General features: G+C 42.6%; 1 protein-coding gene, 1 long non-coding RNA gene and 1 other non-coding gene across 8 annotated transcripts in view; 1 reads left to right on the forward strand and 2 right to left on the reverse strand.

Annotated features, from left to right (window-relative positions):
* EIF4G2 (eukaryotic translation initiation factor 4 gamma 2) lies at nucleotides 1-11,763 on the reverse strand. Of its 6 annotated transcripts, none has more exons than XM_068945107.1 (22): nucleotides 11,428-11,734; nucleotides 9,457-9,521; nucleotides 9,225-9,290; nucleotides 8,716-8,841; nucleotides 8,254-8,356; nucleotides 7,430-7,561; nucleotides 7,260-7,326; nucleotides 7,025-7,176; nucleotides 6,484-6,594; nucleotides 5,817-5,900; nucleotides 5,635-5,733; nucleotides 5,217-5,358; nucleotides 4,963-5,123; nucleotides 4,417-4,530; nucleotides 3,494-3,619; nucleotides 3,135-3,239; nucleotides 2,839-3,054; nucleotides 2,301-2,559; nucleotides 1,896-2,100; nucleotides 1,574-1,785; nucleotides 1,112-1,233; nucleotides 1-827 (listed from the first exon to the last, which is right to left on the reverse strand). In XM_068945107.1, exons 8-22 carry the CDS (start codon nucleotides 7,106-7,108, stop codon nucleotides 762-764), a joined length of 2,106 nt encoding a protein of 701 aa, XP_068801208.1. In that variant the 5' UTR covers nucleotides 7,109-7,176; nucleotides 7,260-7,326; nucleotides 7,430-7,561; nucleotides 8,254-8,356; nucleotides 8,716-8,841; nucleotides 9,225-9,290; nucleotides 9,457-9,521; nucleotides 11,428-11,734; the 3' UTR covers nucleotides 1-761. The 6 variants fall into 6 exon arrangements, with proteins under 6 accessions (XP_068801208.1, XP_068801207.1, XP_068801209.1 ...); XM_068945106.1 differs by having other exon boundaries at nucleotides 9,457-9,567; XM_068945108.1 differs by lacking the exon at nucleotides 11,428-11,734 and adding an exon at nucleotides 11,147-11,320 and having other exon boundaries at nucleotides 9,457-9,567.
* On the reverse strand, nucleotides 4,214-4,375 carry LOC138067576 (small nucleolar RNA SNORD97). Its single transcript, XR_011141759.1, has one exon. It is a non-coding gene; the product is annotated as a small nucleolar RNA SNORD97 (small nucleolar RNA).
* A 75-nt stretch (nucleotides 11,764-11,838) lies between the features above and the next one.
* The window catches only part of LOC104147508 (uncharacterized), a 294,392-nt gene continuing 286,448 nt past the window's right edge, over nucleotides 11,839-19,782 (forward strand). The window contains exons 1-6 of the long non-coding RNA XR_011141392.1: nucleotides 11,839-12,033; nucleotides 12,124-12,282; nucleotides 13,464-13,576; nucleotides 15,012-15,170; nucleotides 15,429-15,539; nucleotides 16,201-16,297. This is a non-coding gene — a long non-coding RNA (uncharacterized lncRNA). The remainder of the gene's footprint in view (nucleotides 12,034-12,123; nucleotides 12,283-13,463; nucleotides 13,577-15,011; nucleotides 15,171-15,428; nucleotides 15,540-16,200; nucleotides 16,298-19,782) is intronic.

Here is a 19,782-nt window from a genome sequence, read left to right on the forward strand (position 1 = left end):
TCAAGTATCACAATGTTTATTGATAAGATACAAGTATATAAAATCAGGGCATGAACAGGTCTTGATAAATTAAGTAGACTTAATTTCAATACTATAATAGAGGGACCAATTCAAATTTCTCACCATTTCATGTTTCACACCCACAAAAACCTCTTCCAAAGGGCATTCAACCATCTTTCCAAGCTGATCATTTTTTGTGCAAGTAAACTGTTTCTTTTAAAAAGACTTGTGCACTTGCCCAGGCTCAAAGATATTAAAACCTAGCACATAAAGCCCATTACTAGAGGTAGAAATACAGGCAATATACTATTACGGCAACAACCATCGATTACAGTTAAGGATTCTCTGTAACAACCAAATGGATAATCAAATATTGCAACAACTCAAGTATTACACTGAGCAAAGTGCATTTCTACAGTATTCAGTGTTGCTATTCAGTTTTCTAACTTAAAAACAGCCTATAATAACTGGCAGCCAAGAAGACCCTTGCAATAGACTGCTTCTGCTTGAGAACTTATGATGTAATTATTGCATGCTGCTAATACACTGTTATCTAAACATTAAAGATACTCTAAAATATTTTTATTGGAGACTATTAAGACATACTACAAAAACCTTTTGCAGAGGATATCCTACTGACATACGTCTGCTTTAAATATTGTGAAACATTACAGCGGAATGAATTTTCGCAGTGGTTAGGTCAAATGCAGTTACATCATAGCAACAGTATGTTTGCACAATTTAAGGCTTTGGCTGGTTCTTTAGTCAGCTTCTTCTTCAGATTCTTCTTCTTCAGCAGTTTCCAGCCAGGTTAGCCACTGGTTTACCTGCAGTTACAAAAAAAAATTTTAAGGCAGAAAAGTTACTTCCTGCCTTCTAGGACACTTCCTCCTTGACCTGCAAGCTCAGTTTAAGAAGTATTTCAGCCATCTGCACTACACGCAGTCTCTTGCGACCACCCCCAATGCAAGAGAAAACCAACTTGCCTTTCTCTTTTCTAGCGAAATACTCACGTTTCTAGATGCGTGCCCACCAAAGGGCCCTCAAACACTTCAGCACAGCAGAGATCACAAGAGACCTATGATTTCTACTTGAACGTAAGCACATTTACCTGGAATAAAGCTTTGCCTTTCCCTGGAAACTCTTGAGTAATATCTTCTTTCCATGCCAAAAAGGCTTCTTCTTCAATGATCTCCATGTCATAGAAGTGAACAAAGAAGCGTAGTAACATGCCTAGGGAAGCATTCAATTTAAACGTCACATTAGCGTTTTAGTCTTCTGAACAGTTTCCCTTGACTGTATGAAACCTAGCAACAACCTGAAAGCTATACAGATGCAAGCAAGCAAGCTTCATTTATTTGGGTAAACTACATTAAGTTCTCTACCTATACAGACGCCTTCATCTTTGAAGGCATTTCCGTTACGATGAATCTAGCCTGCTGCCCTATGTGCTTCAGATAATACCCTAAGTATATCCTTAACGTGCAAGAGAGCACTGCTTCTGTTATCTTCAAGTCTAGCGTCGTATTTTATGGAAGCCAAAGAACTGCCACCAGAACGACCAGACCCATACCTTTCGGGAAGTTGTTGTTGTAGCAGTGCACCTGGAGCGCATATAAAGCGCTCACCTGCAGATCAACATGGTCATGGAGGAACTTCTGCATTACCGGCTTGAAGGACAGAAGCAGCTGTTTTTCCTGCTCTAGCTGCTCTTTAGAAGGAGCAGATGAAGAATCTGATTCATCACTAGGCGGGTTTACTTCACTGGAAATATACTGCAAGAAACTGGAGGGGAAAAAAAGGGGAGGAATCTCGTAAACCAAGTACGTCCTGGGAAACACTACCCGCTTGACAAAATAACCTGTGCCCAGATCACACCAAGGCAAGTTTCTTACCTTGTCATCAATATATTCACAAATCCTTTATCTACATGAAGTTTGGGTGAAATGTTATCTTTAATCCACTTATAGATGGCTTGAGGGGATGGATCCAATTTTATTTGCTTTAGCAGTTCCTTCTCCAGTTTCAGAAGCGGGAATAAGAAGCTAAGTCCCTTCCCTTCTAAGATCTCCAGCATGCGGTCCTTGTTCTGGTCAATTTCTGAGGGGAAAAAAATTAAAACCACATACACTTAAGTGCTGGTGTTCACCGAAACCTGGGATCAACAGCCCATGTCTTAACCATCACTTAAGAAACCCCGTCACCATTAAGAACGGTGAGGGTTGACTCTAGAATCAACACACCCTCACAAGTTTATACACATAGACAAGCTGCCATAAAAGCAGCAGGGTAACTCTTACCTGGTAACATTTTCTGCATATTCACTTTGCTTTGTTGAAACAATTCTGTTAGCCATTCACGATCTTGTAACTTAGCTAACTGCTGTAGGCAAAGCAGGAAGAGAGGGAAGTGGGTGCCACTCTCCAGCGGTTGAGCCAGTTCAGAGATGCTCACTAGTTCTGAAATAATAGCACGGGCAGCAAACTGTGCTAAATAGGATTTCACCAATGGGATGTCCACCTCCAGTTTGGGGCACTGGTCCAATACATTTAGGAATGCCTGAGGAAACAGTAACATGCATCAGATTAGGATACTCAAGTACCTTCTTGTGCAAAGGGATACTTTATCAGTGTTTTATGATTTTTTTTTAATCATTTGTCAACAGTTTCTGAAATCCCATGCTTACTGCCCTTCCCTAATCACTTAATATACTCCTCACCATCTTACTAAATTGCTTCCACCTCCTTAGATTCACAACGCAGAAAATTCTCAAAAACGTACATTTAAAGCTTTACAGTTAGCACTGCCTTTATCCAAAGGAGGCCTCGTGAATAGTACCTGCATGAAGTTGTCACTTGTGGCTATTCCCTCCTGTTTGAGTAAGCTGATCAACGTACTAGCTTTTTCTTTATCTTCATCTGATCGATCTAGGGATTGAATGATTACTTTGCTCAGCATCTCAGGAATGAAGTGTTTGGGAGCTCTCATTTCTCTCACAGTATTGACAGCATCATTAGCATTTCCATTGTTCAGATACTCAGTCACAACGGTTTCCTGGAAAGAGGAAAAAGCACAACAGTTTAAATACCCATTTCCAAAAGCATACAAAGCTTCTAGGCATGGTAACAACTTACCGTTTGTTTAAGTAGCTCCTCTTTAGAAGGAGGTGGTTTTTTGGTGGTCTTTGCAGGCTTTTCTTGAATAAGCGGTGGATTCGTTTTGAGTCCAAGTTGAGGAGGCTGAAAGAGTTCCAGAAATTGTTTCTTTGAAGTATACATCCCGCTAACATTAGCTTTCAGACAAGTATGTACAAAAGCAGCTGAAAGTGTTCTTTAGCTCAGTACAAGTTCAGGTTTGGTCCTTCATGCATTCTTTTCATATATCCTATCCTCCACAAAGGAAACCTCCTCTCCCCCTTCCTGTGCTAGGAACCAGACCAAATTTCGCATACATGCAAGAAATAAGCACACAGTGTAATAGTTTTGGTATTTACCTGTCCCAAAGGTGGTGTCTGAGTGCGAGGTGGTTGTGCACTGGGAGGAATCATAGTTATCTGGGGCTGAAGCTTTGGCACTTGGTTTTTATTCATTAGAAAAGACTGAGCAGGTCTCAGGCTAATCTGTAAACAGACAGTCAGAAAAACCTCAAACTGTTTTAATTACTCTGGCAAAAACTACACAGCTATGGACTCGCACCAACTGATCCTACCGAACCATGTATTTTCGGATTCTACAATGTTAACGCTCAAGTCCAGACTAAGCCGCAAGTGTACTGAAACGCCCCCAAAAGCATGACTCAATGAATCGCACAGCTTGTTCCAACTTATGGATTTTTTTTAGTTCCATCTATATCACGATCCAGAATTGCTCATTTTAGATGCAGTATGTTAGAGACCCAAGAAAACATTTTGCATTTGTTGACGGACAGGTTTCTTGCTGTGATGCTGCTCTACCAATTGCTCAGAAATCAGGATATAAGTTCACTAACACCTACTCAAAATAACAATGCAGTTTACTCTGCACTTGAAATGGTGTCTACTAGCCAGTTGAAAAAAAAATTTTTTTGAACCTGGTCCAGCACTTCAGGGTTTCTAAAATTTAGGAATCTCTGAAGCTTCAGTTAAAGGTATTGCTATCAATACGATGCATGGGAACTGATGTCAGAGTAGTGTTCTTGGGGAGGTGTGGGAGGAAGCAGGGGACACCCCAAGAAATTGCCCTCATATCTCAGTCTTGCTCATAGGACGCTGGATACCCTAAGGAAAGGGAGCAGGTAAGGTGAAAGAGGAAGGGACAAAGGAGGAGAAGTAGGAGGAGGAGAAAGAGTTCCAGCATTAGTCCTCATAATAACGCGTCTTGCTATAATCATTGGGCAATATTTAGAATAGGCTTTAAGTAATGTAGGCATGTAATGTACCTCATCTGCATTAAGCTGTCCTTTCTTAGAAAACCGAGGTGGCATATCCTTCGACTGTCCTTGTTGCTGGGATAAGAGTCCCTGATTCTGGTTATGGTAGAGCTGGCTTTGCCCCTATTTCAGAAAGGGAGATATAGAGAAAGAAGTGCAGATGATGGAGTGGCGTACATCATATGGTAAGTAGTACCAGAGGGACCAGAGGAACAAAGATTCTATTTGCCAGGAAGGGAGAAAGAAGGAGCAGGGGTGGTGGGAAAGTAGCATCTATCCCTAAAAACAGGGCTACCTTTTAAATAAAAACACACCATTCTGACCCACCAAAGCCACATGCACCTTTTCTTGCAGTAAAAAAGTGTATTCCTTTTTTCACCTCTCGCACAATGTAAGGAATGGTTCAGAATTTTTGCATCAGCTGAGCGTCAGTTCTTATCAGAATCAAATTTGAGGAAGTCTTTCAACACAAGTGGACTACAATCCATAACATACGCATCTGTAGAAGAGCTTCTAAATATTCGGAAGTCACTCTGTTGACAACATTGTCCTTACCTGACTTTTCAGAAAAGATTTGCCTAGGTCTCCAAACTGGGATTGAGCAGAAGGCATGAGGTGACCCCCATGGCCATTGAAAAGCTGATTTGAACGATGGCGTCCCATAGTGGGTGAAAATCTATCCTGAATAACCCCTGGACCAGTACCAATTCCGCTACCTATATTAAGGAGACAGAAGCCAGCTTTAGTTCTTACGATGTTCAGTACAGTACAGGTATAGGCCTCACATCAACCTGGTAGTTTCAGGGTACCTGGCATTTGTCCAAACATATCAGCAAGCCCTCCAAGTGGGTCCCTGTCAAGTTTCATCCTGGGTGGCATAAACGGTCCTTCCAGAAAGAAGTCACTTCTCATCCCTTGAGACATAGGAGCAGGAATAAAGACTCCCAGATCCTTTAAAACAGGAATTAATGGTTTTGGTTAATTCCAAGCAATAGTCCCTGGAGTACAGAAGTCCAAGTTAGTCCTGAATTCAAAGTCCACATGGTATTAACTCTTAACCAAGGACAGCAGCCCAATCTATACATTGCTGCAAGAGCAGAACTAACTATGTGTACAAATAATTACGTGCAAGAAGAACAGAGTCTGTGACATGAAGTCACTAGACTAATGACTCCCCTTCCAAGGCTTAAGCAGAAACAAAGCATGAAGTTTACACAGAACACTTACTTTTACTGCATCTTGACGGATTTGATTGATAGTCTTTGGTCCATTGTCAAGAAAAGCTTTGCGAGGAACCCAGTTGTGTTCTCTCAACTCCACAGTATCCTTGGAGCAGAGTGAATTATTAGGGAAGTATTCAGGACAAATCCCCAAGGGAAAACAGCAGTTAAAACTATTTATCTTCATACCTGCAGCAGGAAACGAATCCTTGCTGGCAATTCCTTACTTGACATCAAGGAGCGCATACGGGCAAAGTACTGATCCATTAAGGACTGGGGGAAGAAGAGTGATATTACAAATGAGAACTAGCTCTAACAACACCTGAGTAGCATCTGGAAAGACAGTCACATCCAGAGCATTTAAGATCATATATGGAACAGACTGCCCTCCTCTGCTCTCTCATGTCCCCTTGAGAGCAGTCCAGCTTAAATGTCTTGATGAATTTGCTTTCTTCATCTCAGAAAGAAGAGGATCTACTGCATTTATCACTCCTTAAGACTTGCGATACTATTAGGGAAGTTAACATTCAAAACTCGTAAGCCAAGGCACAAGATACATCTGTCACACCACCTAGTTTTGTGTTAGTAGAATTCCTTGAAGTAGAATTCAGAAACAGCGCACCTTTTACGATTACCTAGTTAACAACCGTTATCTATACTTTGGAAAGAGCTTTAGGTACACCAAGGCTGACCTCTTCTGCTATGAAGAGATTTGATGGAGGAACAACAGTTGGCACTGTCTTCCAGCTCCCCCAAAGTCTTATTTTGGTTTAAGACTAGAACAGAAAGTTGAGGCAACTGAGGTCTCTGCCACAGATTTTAATCAGTTTATGGTCTGCATCAGATATGCACATACCTTGGCTTTCGCATGGTCTAATCTAGGTCCCACTGTCCTCATTATCTGACAGAGGCACTCCAAATCCTCCCCCATATCTTTGAGCTGGACTCTCTTCTTCTTTTCCAAAAGCTAGAATATTAAGAAGGAATCAGGTATTTGAGCACAATATAAATTATAATTTATAATGAGTTAGTTTGTACAGAGGAATTAGTTCTATAGGAACAAGTTATCCTATGTCAGTCTTACTGAAGACAACTGACTTCAAAGTTGAGAACTACTCGTTCAAATTGAGCTGTTTATCATTTAAGTCTGCTACCTGCAGTATTTCTGTCTAGGCCACGCTACGTCTTTACTTGGGAGACAATTCCCATGTCTTTAAATGAAAAGGTAACTTTACTTTTTAAATCAGACCAAAAGACTCTTCCTTTGAAGCACTGTGGTACGTATAATTGACAAACTTCATGAGATTTTATGCCCCAGGATTCCTAAAGCAGTGTAAGTACTCAAGAGTTTCTAGTTTCAAAGTATTATTTTGCTTTATCAGAATCTGAATACTTACTGTTTTGATGCACTTATGAAGGATAGATTCATGAATAAGATCAAGCTTGCCAAGTTCTCCAATGAATTTGATGTTCCCCAGCATCTTGATCTTGGCAATGGCTCTCTGTTCCTCCTCCTCAGGGAGGAGGGGACCATCATGCTTATCATAGACTGGAAAACAAGGAAGCCTGTTAAACATGGCTGCGAAAACAGAAGAGAAGCAAGTTCTACATTAAAGTGCTTTTATAACTTACTATCAACATTTCTGGTTCGGTTTTCAAATTCATCTTGAAGTTTAGATATTAAGAGGCGTCTGAATGTCTGAACAAAAGAGAACAAAGACAAAAGAATAAAGAAACAAGTCAGTGCAACTAGCTATGCTAATAAAACTTGGCATTTCAGGTTGAGAGAAAAATATGCTTACTGTGCTTTGCTTCTGCCCTGGATGACTCTCTGCTGATGGGCCATCAAAGTTGGGTGCATCTTCTGCTAGTCGCAGACATAGTTGAGCATACAGCGAGCTATACTTGGGCTCTTCAAGGGCTTTGTCTACGATCTGAATAAAGACGTTTCCAGTAACGCAGTGAAAAACACCACTCTATCTGACCCAAAACATGTAAGTACGTTCTGCTACTCCATTACTGCAATACTACTTTTAAAAATCCATTATTTCCTCTATGCATAACGCAGGATTCTTAATGCTGAAGCATGATGAAAGAACTACTCTGGGCTACTGAAGAGCTTCTATGATTTTAACCAAAGAAAACGGTAGTTCAAGTTGAGCATCATAGCATATCCCAGTTCTTGTCATTTTCTTTTCTTTTTCTTTTTTTTTTTTTTTAAACATGACATCAGGTCGATAAGATTATTTTAACCAATGTATGAAGAGATCACTGCGGTTGCTTTTCAAAAGCAATTAGGCTTGATCAGTCAATAAATGGGGGATGGGGAAGAGAAAAAAGGAGGATTGGAACCTAATGTCTCAAGGTTAAGAAAAAGGTTTATACTGTTTAAGAGTTCCAGATCTAAAATGGGAACTTAGTCTATCCCCCTTGCCCCTCCCCAATATACCCCACTTCCACAACTGGAGGAAATGGTATTCCTCTATTTGTTTGGATTACTAAACACTCAATCAGCCACATGACTCTTGTGCCCCAACCTAAGAATAGCCAACCTCTGTTCTTACCACGTAAAACTGCATTAACGACAACAATAAGCCAAGCCACCACACACAGCCAGCCAACTTACCAGCAGTATGACCCCTTTTAGGATGAGCTTAGACTCTACACCCACATTGAGGAGCTCAAGGCATAGCTTGTCAAACTTTTCAGGAGTAAGCTTATTTAGTATGCTAAAAAAAAACACAAAATACACACAAACAGATTACAAATCTTGCAAACATGGTACAAATAATTCTTCATTTTAGGTAAGACCTTTTTTCTCTTTAGGCAAGCTACAAAGATAAAAGGAAGCACAAGTCTTCCATTCAACCGACACTGCAGTGTGTGTTTGTTTCCATGTGTTACCATGCAGAAAACTGATTCTCTCCGAAGAAAGGCTTTTCATGGCACACAGCAAGTGTTTGCTACTAGTGGTCCATTGGTTTCTGCCTCATTCCAAATCAAAAGGAAAAAAAACTCCCAAAGAGCTCCCAGACTTTCATGCTTTCCTTCCATATTTATAGAAGGACTACATCTTCAGAGATCTTACCCTCTTACTTTCCTGAAGATTGCATCATGTCGTTCTTTGTCATTTGCGGAGTCGTCATCTCGTCTAGTGCTTCGTGAAGGAATCCATTTCTGAGCGTTTTGCCCTGGGGTTTTCCCCAGGAACTCGCTGTAAAGTTTTGAAGAACATGTTTGCTTAAACAAACAAACAATTTTAAGAACTGTCATTTTTCACCATTCAGTATTGCTTTACCCAGACAGTAATTCTATTACTGATTGTGATAACAGCACACACCTAATCAGCCCTAGCAACACTGTAACATCTATTGCATAGTGAAATAGTCACTGAACAGTTGGAGAAAAACCACCACACAGAACATCACAACCCTTTCTCTAAACCTTAGAGAAGCAAAACACATGAAACAAAAACACAGTTCACTTGGTACCATGACACAAACAAGTTCAGACACACCAAATGACATAAAGTTAATTTATCATTCCCTATGACCGTTCTCTGCCTTAAAAGCCCATTCCCAGAGTAAGATTAAATACCTGTTGCTGGCAGTCTTGGGATAGTGCTGAGGTGCACCCCTACCACCTCCTCCGCCCGAAGAAGCACTGTGAAAACAATCAGGTAGTTTTGCGTAAGTTCAAAATGCTAATATTTTCAACTACGCATCAGTATTGGAATTATTACTCCTTTACCTAAGGTGAGAAAAAAATTTAAGCTTCCTTAGATAGTTTCCACTGCCAGGTGTTAATCAAACCAAGAAAGCACTAGTACCTGAAACGAGAAGCACCCCCTTCTGCAATCGCACTCTCCACTTTGGCGGCTTGACAACGAAGAATCTTCAAAAGAATAAAATTAAATTGACGGGGTAGGGAAAAACAAAACCTAGAAAGACAAATCAAGCATTGATATTACAGTTGTTTTACTAGCAACCATAGTATTTTATTTAAAGCATTTCCCATCAACAAGAATACACTAGTGCAGCCAAATGTTTGTTGGTGGCAGGGGGAGAGAACACCAAACACTAAACCTGGCAAAAGACAAGAAAACCGTTATTTGTTCAATACCCAGGATACCAATAGGAAGCCTAAATTAAGTAATCACTACCATGTTTTCTGAACCAGGGCAGGGGGGAGGGGAGGGATGGAAGGACTAAGTCCAAAAAATGCCTTAACAAACTCTTTCTCCTAGGTCAAACCCAAAAACTCGTGTATGATGCTGCATTCAGCAATAACTCTTATCGTTATTTTTTAAACGGCCAATCATTTTTATGCTTATACGACGTAGCTAAGCGAGCCCTTTACTGTTACACCTAACTACTTTCAATTATGGCAACACTAAGCGTAAACACCTGTTTTAAGGTGAACAGCACCAAGTCACAAACCGCATACTTAACGCAGTCAAGAGGACTTATCCCTCACGAGCAATGGAGGGAGAACTAAGCTACTAAATTAAAGAGGGAGGGGGAACAACCTCCCCCACTAGTTTTGTCTTGCAAGATAACAAAGAGATTCGCTGTGCTATTGCCACAGAAAGGTAGTGACAGTGTTAAGAGACGCCTGAGGAGCCGAGGGGGAAACCTCGGCCTTGTGAGGCTCCACAGATCAGCTCCGAGACGTTATCGCGCTGAGGGAAGACGACGGCGGCAGCCCGAGCCGCGCTCCGCCGGGCGCGCCCGGCGCTCCTCGCTCAGCGGCGCTCGCCATGGCGGCGGCGGCGGCGCCCTGGCGGCTCCCCGCACGCCGCCGCCAGCCCGCGCCCAGCCCGCCGCCGGCACGAGGAGCGGCGCCCAACATGGCCGCCGCCGAACAAAAGGGCTGCGGGAGAGGGAGGAGCGCAGCGGCGCCCCCCGCCGGGCACAGCCGCTCCCCTGCCGCATGGAGCCGCCGGCTCCCGGCGCCCCCCCTTCCCCCCGCGCCGGGCGCCGCCCGTTTCCAGGCTCAGCCGCCGCCAGGGGCCCGGCCGGCTCTTTGTTCTCTCGCGGGGCGCCGAGCGGGCTCCGCTCCGCCGCCACCTCGGCTCTCAGCCACCCGCCCCAGCCGCCGCGAAGGGAAAAGGCAGCCAGTATCCCCCCCGCCGCAGCGCCTTAGCTCTTCTCCGCCGCCCACGGCACAACAGGAAACAAGGGCGAGGCAAGGCTCCTGCCGGCAAGGAAAGCTTCTCTTCAGCCCTGTGTCTCGCTTCCACGAGAAGCGCGCAAAAAGGATGTGAAAAATATCATTCACCCCTCCCCCGCCCCGCTACCCACCCTGGGAGGAGGACGAGCAATCCTCCCCCTCCCGCACGGATCCCAGAGGGGGACCGCAGCCGGCCGCCTGTCCCGAGCCGACTCTCCCAAGGACGAACCCCTCGGGCACCCCCGCGCCCTCGGGGGCCGCAGCTAGAGACGAGGATCTCACGGCTGCCCACGCTGCCCCGAAAGGCAGAGCTACCAACCGACGCTCGCCGACCCGGTTTTCCTCACCGCCCTTAAGCGGCTCCAATCTCAAACGCTGCTGCTCGGCTTCCACCCCCCGCCTGGCTAGCGATCGCGTCCACCCGCTTTGCTCAGCGGCCGCGGTAAGCCGCCTCCAGGCAGCAGAAGCCGCCCTCGACCCACGCCGCCATTTTGTGCGGAAGAAAGCGAGAAGGCGACGAGAAGATGGCGGCCACTTCGGGGAGCCGCCATCTTGAGCGGCAGCTGTAACAGTCTCAGGCCCCCTCGCCCGGCCCCAGAGCGCTCTCCACCAGCCGCGATTTCCTCACCTTCCCTAAGGCCTTGTCAGCTTCCCCGGGTCCCGGCGGCTACCAAGGGCAAGGGAAAAGGCAAGAGAAGGGGGAGGGGAAGGGGAAGGGAGCCGGGGACCGGGGCTGGGGAGGGGAAGGGGGGAGCGCGCGAGACAGGGCGAGTCTCCGAGTCACCACAGCAGGAACAGCAACCTCCCAACGCTTCCCTCCGCCACCTCCATAGAGAGCCGACTCGCCGCGGCGTCTAACGCGCAGAGAGGCCGCTCCACTAACTTTATTACCCTTCACGCAACCTACCCCACCTCCCTCTAACAACCGCCAATCGCTGCCGAGGGCCCCGCCCCCTCACCAATCGCAACGAGGAAAGGGGGTGGTCTTAATGTGGAGGTGGGAGGAGGATGGAGGAAGTTTGGTTGAGCAGTACCACCGCCGCAGTGCAGCACCCGTATTCACGAAAGCGGACTACGCCGCGTGGTGGGTGAGAGAGCCTAAGGGGGAAGGGAGATCTGCGCAAGTGGCGTACCCAGTCAATGGAGGCGGCTTGGCTGGCTCTCTGCTTCGCTGTTTGTTCCTGGGCTTCAGCGATTACAGAGCCCCAGTTCTAGAGGCCTAAAGTTATTCTGTGTGAGTTACGGTTGATTCTGTCACGTTCACAGCAGGGATGGCTTTATATATATATGCGTGTCTATACATTAAAGTTGTCGGTGTTTTTAGCCTAGATTTCACTGCACTGTGACCACATCTCGGATTTGGTTGAGGCTGTGGTAAAACGTTATCTGATTGTAGGCTCTGGCCCTGCGCTTGCAATCAGATCCGAAGGAGGAGGCTTGCCATTTGAGCTCCAAGAGCCGGGCTGTATGGATCCGATTTCAGGTTTGCTTTCTGGGTTTGGAAGCTATCTGTATCTCTGCATGTGCTTTTAGCTATTAACTCTTCTGTCCATGCTATGCTAGGGCATCCTGCAAGCAATCCCTGTACAACCAGGCTTCTTGAACCGGAGAGCCATTTTTAAATATTTACTATGCCAAACAAACAGCTGGTGAGGCTTTCTTGCTCCTCTTCAGTTAAACAAAACAAAGACTACCAGGTTTTTAGCTGTAGGTGGAAGTTTGAGTCATGGGAGACTTCCAAAGAGTTGCCAGTCTGGAATTTTATCCTTCAGTGGCAGCTGTGTCCCAGTCCCAGGTTGTCACTGAGGTAGCAGCTCTGTGGATTTTCTAAAGACTTACGCTTACTTGTTCTAGATGTGGCACGACCGAAAAACAAGAGCAAAGTAAATCTGACAGCAGAGCCCCACAAACATCCACATCTGCTTTGTTCACACATATACACCTTCCGCTTTCAGTTTGCATGACTCATAATTCAGATGACTGGGAGAAAGTGATACCTATGCCAACTCTTGAACCGTGCAGCTGGCAAGTCCAAACAAACTATATTATTCAACTTCTAGTTTCCCAGAGCCAAGCTCGTTCCTAATGCTTTCAACACAAGGTGCCATTATGTCCCAAGAGTTATATATAAGGTCTAAAGGGTGCCTTCATACAGGAGTTTTTATGTTTCATCTTATCTAGGATTAAATTTATTCAAGATGGGTTTTCCTATCTCATACCCATGAGCATTACGGGCAGTTTGCATGTGCGTTATGGAAAATCTTGAGCAAACTATCTGAAAGTAAGTTTTGAGCTCGCACGTTGCATAAGGGTGAACATAACTATGAATAGTGCTTTTCAGACCAGAACTAGTGCATAATGACACTTTTGCTGCATGCAACGGTAGTTCATTGTATTACTGCGACAGCTGGGACCTAGGTAGCTTGCGTGTGGATTGGCAAGAACAGACCTGTGCAGAACCCCATTGAAATCACTCGAGTTCGGTTTGAAAGAAGGGCTCAATGAGCGCAGAGGCAACAGCAAAGCCAAAAAGATTGAAAACAATGTTTGAACCATATTATTTTAGTCAAATAAATATTCCCAGAATAAAAAGGGTAATACAAAGTACTTGCAAGTTTTAAAAACTGATGTGAAAGCAAGGTTTTGTTTTCCTTTTGGTTGCAGAATATTCTCCTATGACATCCCCAGGATAAGCATAGCAACCCAGGATAGGGCAGAGACCCCACAAATGAAAATAAAGGAGAATGTCTCTTGCAGGTCTTTTCCTTCAAAGCATAGTAAGTTCATATTAACAGACTAAAGTATCACCTTTTGTTTGTTTATTTTAAAACACACTATAAATATTTACTACTCTACCAACAGAAAAAAATAAACTAGATTTGCTTGGTGAGAAGGTGAAAACAAATGATCATTGTTTTACTAACATTGTGATTGTTTTTTTCAGGCCTCAATTCTGTAAACATGCACATTAGGTTTAAGTCTCGTTCAGATCAACCGGATATATACTATTTCATAGTTCACACTGCTTTGGCGGGTGGGAACCTGAGAATTTCCTGCCATTGGCTGCTCATAGCTTTCTCTCACATCTGCGTCACACTTTGCCGGCTTCATATACCAGTTCCGCTAGCACAGTAGATGAAGGCAGTGAACTATAGTACAGAGGACAAAAGAGATTATGAAATGCCTTATACCTCTCACCTACTTCTTAGATTCCATAAACTGCTAGGGAAGACACATCATTATTCATATCTGAGAATGTAACAGCCTAATTGCTGATATGGTTATTCAATAAGAAATTTACCTCAGGACTTTTTTTTCTGTTTGTGCCCTTGACTCCAGAAAAAAACAGCAGATGGAATTCGATAGCTGTCAGCTTCAGTAGCAACTTTCTTTCGTTAGCAGCCTTAGCTAATTTATTGTCCAACATCTTTTTTTGCACTGTATCTTCCCCCTTTTTGTCTGCCACTTCTCCTGAACGTCAGTGATGCTTTAATTCAAAGAACCTAGGTTACGATTGACATAGTGATGTTTCTGGATTTCAGTCTGAACTTGTAGAATCTCCGTATATTTTCAACGTGAGAACACTGTCACTAGCTGTTTGGAGGAGAGGGCTTGTCTGTAAAGAAATGCTATGAGAAACCTACTGCGTTGCAGGCTGCGTGGCAGAGAACCAGATGCAGCCTCTGGCTGAGAGGCAGAGAAGTGTCTCTTGCTGTGCGTGTGGCCTAGCTCAGGACCTGGAACGGCTGCTGTCATCTACCAAAACAACCCACAAAACGTGGGGAAGGAGCTTTCCTTGCTACTGCCAAGTTTGAATCACCCTGACTTACCCTGTGTAGTAGATTACATTGCAATGATTACAAAGCTGAGTGCTGCTGAGTGGAGGTTGTAGCTTGAGTCCTTATAACAGGGTAGCTGCTGTAGGGTGGCACTGTACCAAATCCAGTCAGCATTGCTTCTCATCGCTGTGTTCGTGCTGCTGTACTGGTTCTGGGTCTGGCTAGGCTCGGTTTTGGGCAGAGTGCCCCATTACGTAGTATAGACATAATATAAACCAAAGCATCCGTTATAGAGAATTAGCGTAGAGTAGCTAAGTTACTGAAAATTCACGCCCTAGTTTACTCCATGCCAATTTCCCTGACACGCACCTTCTCCCGTACCAAACAGCTTTTCTGTCTGCCTTTTCCTGTGACCCTAACTCTTCTTCTCCAGGACCATTTATAGTTCCTGACCCATTAATGAAGAAGCCGGCACCAGCATTTTAACCAAATATATAGTTGTTCCTACAATAAGAGTCTGTCCGAAGCACATCTTTACTGTGGAAGGAAGGACTGGAAAAAGAACTGAGAAAACCCTATATTTTTCATTTAAGTAAGTTCCTTTCTGTGCTTCTACTAAAGAGGAATGCAGTGACACTTGGAAAACACATTTATCCCATGCAGATGCACTATTGTAAGAACTGTTGGCTTTGTATTTTAGAAAAGTGCACTAGCACGTTGGCTATGGAATATAGTGCCTAGTTTGTACAATATGGCAGGGGTGGGCTGAAGGCGTCTTATAAAGCTTTGTAGTTGTTCTCTATAGTATTTTAATTTGAAAATCGCTTACCGGTGTGTGTTTCTTCCTCAGAAACATCTTCTGTGATGACCTTTAGTGAGGCTGGTTTAACAATATTCACAGAGGCAATAGCATTCACAACCTTCTCAACGGTGCTGGACTTCTAACCCCTGCACAGGGGAGGTAATTTTCTACTTTCCCTTTTTTTGGAAAATCCTTTGCAGTAGACTTAAGTGGATCTTGGATGTCTTAAGACCAGGGGTTTTGCTTTTATCCAGTTGTCTTTAGAAATGCTGCTCCGTCTGCCTTAACGCAGCATCTGGAGTTTCTGCTGCTCAGAGCCAGTCCTTCATAGTCTATCAGATATATTTGAAATCGTTCTCTGTTTCAGGCCCTGAAGACTCACTGGATTTTCCTGAGGATAAGAGTTAGTCTAGGAGTTACAGTTGCATGGATTCTCATGCTCATTCTTTGTTAGAAATTTTGGAAAGATGTTTGGCATGTGACCTTATATGAGCCAGTGAAAACTGCGTGTAGACTACTAAGATGTCAGAGATACTGATATTTCATCTGTAAATGTTTATACAGGCAACTAAAGAAAGTGAGGCAATGTCTGTAACAGCCCAGCTTGCTTTGCTTTCACAATCCTGTTTAGAACAGTGAATATTCTGAGCCAATATAATTGCATTAAGCAAAAGCGTCATAATTTTCAAAGAGGAAAGTTGCATATGTGTTCACAGAATGATCTGGGAAAAAAAACAGCGACTGTCTCCTCACTAGGTCTAGTTCAATGAAACATGTCAGCTGCAAAATTCTTATATTCTCTAGTCTTTTAAAATGACAGATTTGTTCATACGCTTCAGGATCGGCAGAGTAACTGTGCTGGACAACATAGTCCAACGTTCTGTTTCTGACATCAGCTACCCCAGCTTTAAAGTCAGGTAGGAAAGCTTTGTAATTTATCATTTTCATTATTTGTAAAGAGAAGAGCATTTCTTTCTCCTAACAACTGCCAATTAATGTGTGAATTACCTAAAAGCATGTGTTTATCATTTGTACATTTTACAGTTACTACAGTTACAATTTTCTATATTAATATCTAATTTTGACACCTAATTTAGGCCCCTGAAATCCCATGTCTCAGTGAGTTCTGGGGTTTAATTGCACAGTGGTCAAAAAGTAATAATCCTTGGATCAGTTTTAAAATCTGTTGGCTTAATTCCATTGTAATTTGCCTGCTTAAGTGGTTTTGTGGCAGTCATCTTCCATATGAAATACTTACCATAAACACCTAATGGAGCTGCACACAAATTACGGTTGATTGAGCTGGAAGAGCATCAGTGTCCTATGCTGTACGGCATGACTCTGATCTTTATAGCAATATATTATTGATGAATATTGAATCATAGGTAGGAAGTTACTTGCTATTAATAGAATGCTGCACATTGTGTTACCAGTGTAATTTTTGTAATATCTTTCTCATTGCCAAAATGCTGTGTCACAGTTTGTTTGTGGGGATGTGTATAGGAAACACTAGGAATACCTCACAGAACATGTATATACTATTAGTTGCTTGTAGGAAAGAGTTTTTGTAGGATGTAGTTAGCTACTCTTTGCCTTACGTTTCCATTGGTAGAAACGTAGCATGACTTCTTACAAATTAAGTTAATATTCATATACATTAGTTATCGTTATATGATTACCATTAATATAGTTTACATTAATGACAGAGGATAACATTAATGATCTGTTAGGTTTCTGTAAGGGCCACATTTTCTGTTGTTTGGGCACCAAAGCTCCACCTGAGCTGGAAGAAGGACAAGGAAAATCTGCATAGCATTTTTAGTCATCAAGAGGAAGAAAAACACAGGAAATCAGTCCAATAGTTATTGATCCAGGTTGACCTTTTGGGAGTCAGTACGCCCTTCTGTTTTCCATAGTTACTTGGCAGAGAAGTTCAAGATCTTTCCGTACAATAACAAAAAAGATTATTACTTGTTGTAAGTTATGAACCTATTTAAAAATGCAGATTTGTAATAACATATTCAAGTACATTAGACCATTACAGTAGACAGCATTTTCATTGTTTGACTTGTGGTTCCCTTTATTATATACAGCCAGCTGTGTTAAAATTATATCCGGCCTATATTACAATTGTGTCGCATTTCTACAGAATATTTTCATATCGGCATTCTTTATTCCTTAATCCATTTAAAGCAAATGCAGCTACTCATTGAAATTGCATCATTTTTTCCTATTTTGGTGAAAACAGTTTGGGTTCTAAAGGCCTTGCAAAAGGTGCCTTTTTCCCATTCAGATCCAGCTCGTTGCTTATACCTAGTTTGGGAAGAGAGGAACAAAACCATTATCAGAATGGGATGTAAACCAGGCCCCACATCTGAAGACCCTCAGGTGTTAAGAAAGACCTAGATCAGACGCTGAAGCTCGCTCTTATTAACCGACTGATATTTGTCTTCATGTGACATGAGTTTATGATAAATAGCAAAGCTTAAGGGAGAAAGTGTTAAACATGTCCCGTGGATTGAAAATATTTCATTCTCTGGGGCAATCCAGGGCATTTCAGCACAACAAAATAGATTCTGATTAGCCTGCTTCACTCATGTTCAGTGAAATTAGGAGATCAATAATCATTGACAAACAGTAAAAGGGTCTTTGGGCACATGTTGTTAAATAACTTGGTGCCATTTGTCCAGATTCTCTCCTGTACAATTTTGAATAACATTGAAAGGTCTGAAAAGAGATGATAATGAACAGGTGGTTCTTTGGCTGATTCTGAGCCACCTTGCAACAGCCTCATGCAGCCACAGGGGTTGCAGGAATCCATACATTACGGTTGGGGAGCAATCTCATGAGGGGTTGCAAGATGAGGGGTTATGGTGGGGAAAGGAATGCTGTACATATGCCTAAGGTAAAATACCTCTATTCAGAAAAATCTCCAGCTGGGGCTAGTTTTTGGTTTTTTTCTTGGTAGAGAGGGAAGTTTTAATTTTTTAATTTTTCAGTATTTTTAAGAGTGAGAAAATACAAGTGAGCGTAATTGCATACTGGGTAGTTATTGGGGTTAATACAAACAGTTTACTGAAAAGATTTGAATTTCACGAGGCTCTCTGGTACTAACATAATATGTGTCCAGAACAGAAGTCATGCATACAGTGAATCCAAATTAATATGTCTGCTCACAGATAATGTGTTTGCTTCGGATGTAAAAAGCTGAATCCCTAGATTGAGATGGCATTGGGTTGAATTACAAAATTTTCTAGAAATGAAGTTGAACATTGTTCAGATGCTGTAAGAGTAACTGAGCATGCTTGAGTTGAATACTTAAGAGACTGTCACTCTTGAGCTCATCAAAAGCCTTTACTTCCTCCTGTAGTCTCCTAATCCTGTATTTTTCAGTCAGTGGAACTCCTTTTAGGCCCTGCGCAAACACAAAAGGATATAGCCTTGTAACTACTGACTTAATGTTAGTTGTATCAGGGATGAATTTGACTCAGCACCTTATTCATATTATATACTTTGTTGACTTACATTGACTCATTTATTGACTTATCATTAAATGCAGCAGCACTCAGAGAAGTAGCTGAGAGCAGAGTGAGGGGGTGCGTGCTTGCTTGCTTGCTTGCTAAAGAAAGTGAAGCTGCCTCAAACAGCCCAACTCTGGTTTTTAATATAGCTCCATTAGAAGATAGCTGTTTTATTACTGCTTTTAGTGTGTTAACAAAGATTGAAAAGCACTAGAAGACAAGTTATAAAAAGCAGCTTTTGTCTGTAACAACTTCCTCTACTGGGATAGCGTGTCTCTTTCCAGCAATCTTTACAGGACAGATGGGTTTCACAAGATACGAGCCTATACTGAGACCAGGGATATTTTAACAAAAGCTCATCCCTGTTAGTACTTCAGAATTTGATCAGTCATTTAAAAGATTTTCACTCCTGCTTTTTCAAGGTGTCATTGCATTGATTTAAGTGTTTGAGGCAGAAGGAACCCAAAAGAAGTCTTCAGGCTCCTTTAAAAAGTGCAGAGCATCATTACAGTTTTTATGTTTCCAGATGTGAAGTCATATCCAGAATATTCTCTGTTTATTACAGCTGATTAAATTTCATCTCATAGGTTATTTTTAGTAATCTCTGTAAATTTTATTAAGAAGCATTGTTTTCTTTGGAGCTTAATCAGCTCGCAAGGGAAAGAGGGAAAGAAAAAAAACTTCAGTGTTTGTACTCCAGGCCGGTAAAGCCTCAGAATCAGTGAACCCCAGGATTCAAATGGTGCTTTTGCAGCTAGAAATTTTGCTGAATAGTAAGCAAAGAGAAATCTGATGTTAGAAATCTCACTCCTCAGGCTTGCTAGAGCTGATATTAAAAGGGTTGGCACTGATGTTTCAAACTGTTCTTTCTTTTCACAAGA

The sequence above is a fragment of the Struthio camelus genome, chromosome 5 (assembly GCF_040807025.1).
Source record: "Struthio camelus isolate bStrCam1 chromosome 5, bStrCam1.hap1, whole genome shotgun sequence".
Lineage (NCBI taxonomy): Eukaryota > Metazoa > Chordata > Aves > Struthioniformes > Struthionidae > Struthio > Struthio camelus.

Bases quoted from the DNA above. Each gene is read 5' to 3' on its own strand.
- EIF4G2 (XM_068945107.1), bottom strand. From the start codon at position 7,108: ATGCTGGGGAACATCAAATTCATTGGAGAACTTGGCAAGCTTGATCTT. The intron at 4,531-4,962 runs GTAAGGACAATG...TTTCTGAAATAG, and splicing joins AATCTTTTCTGAAAAGTCAG to GGGCAAAGCCAGCTCTACCA. The intron at 1,786-1,895 runs GTAAGAAACTTG...TTTCCCCTCCAG, and splicing joins GTGAATATATTGATGACAAG to TTTCTTGCAGTATATTTCCA.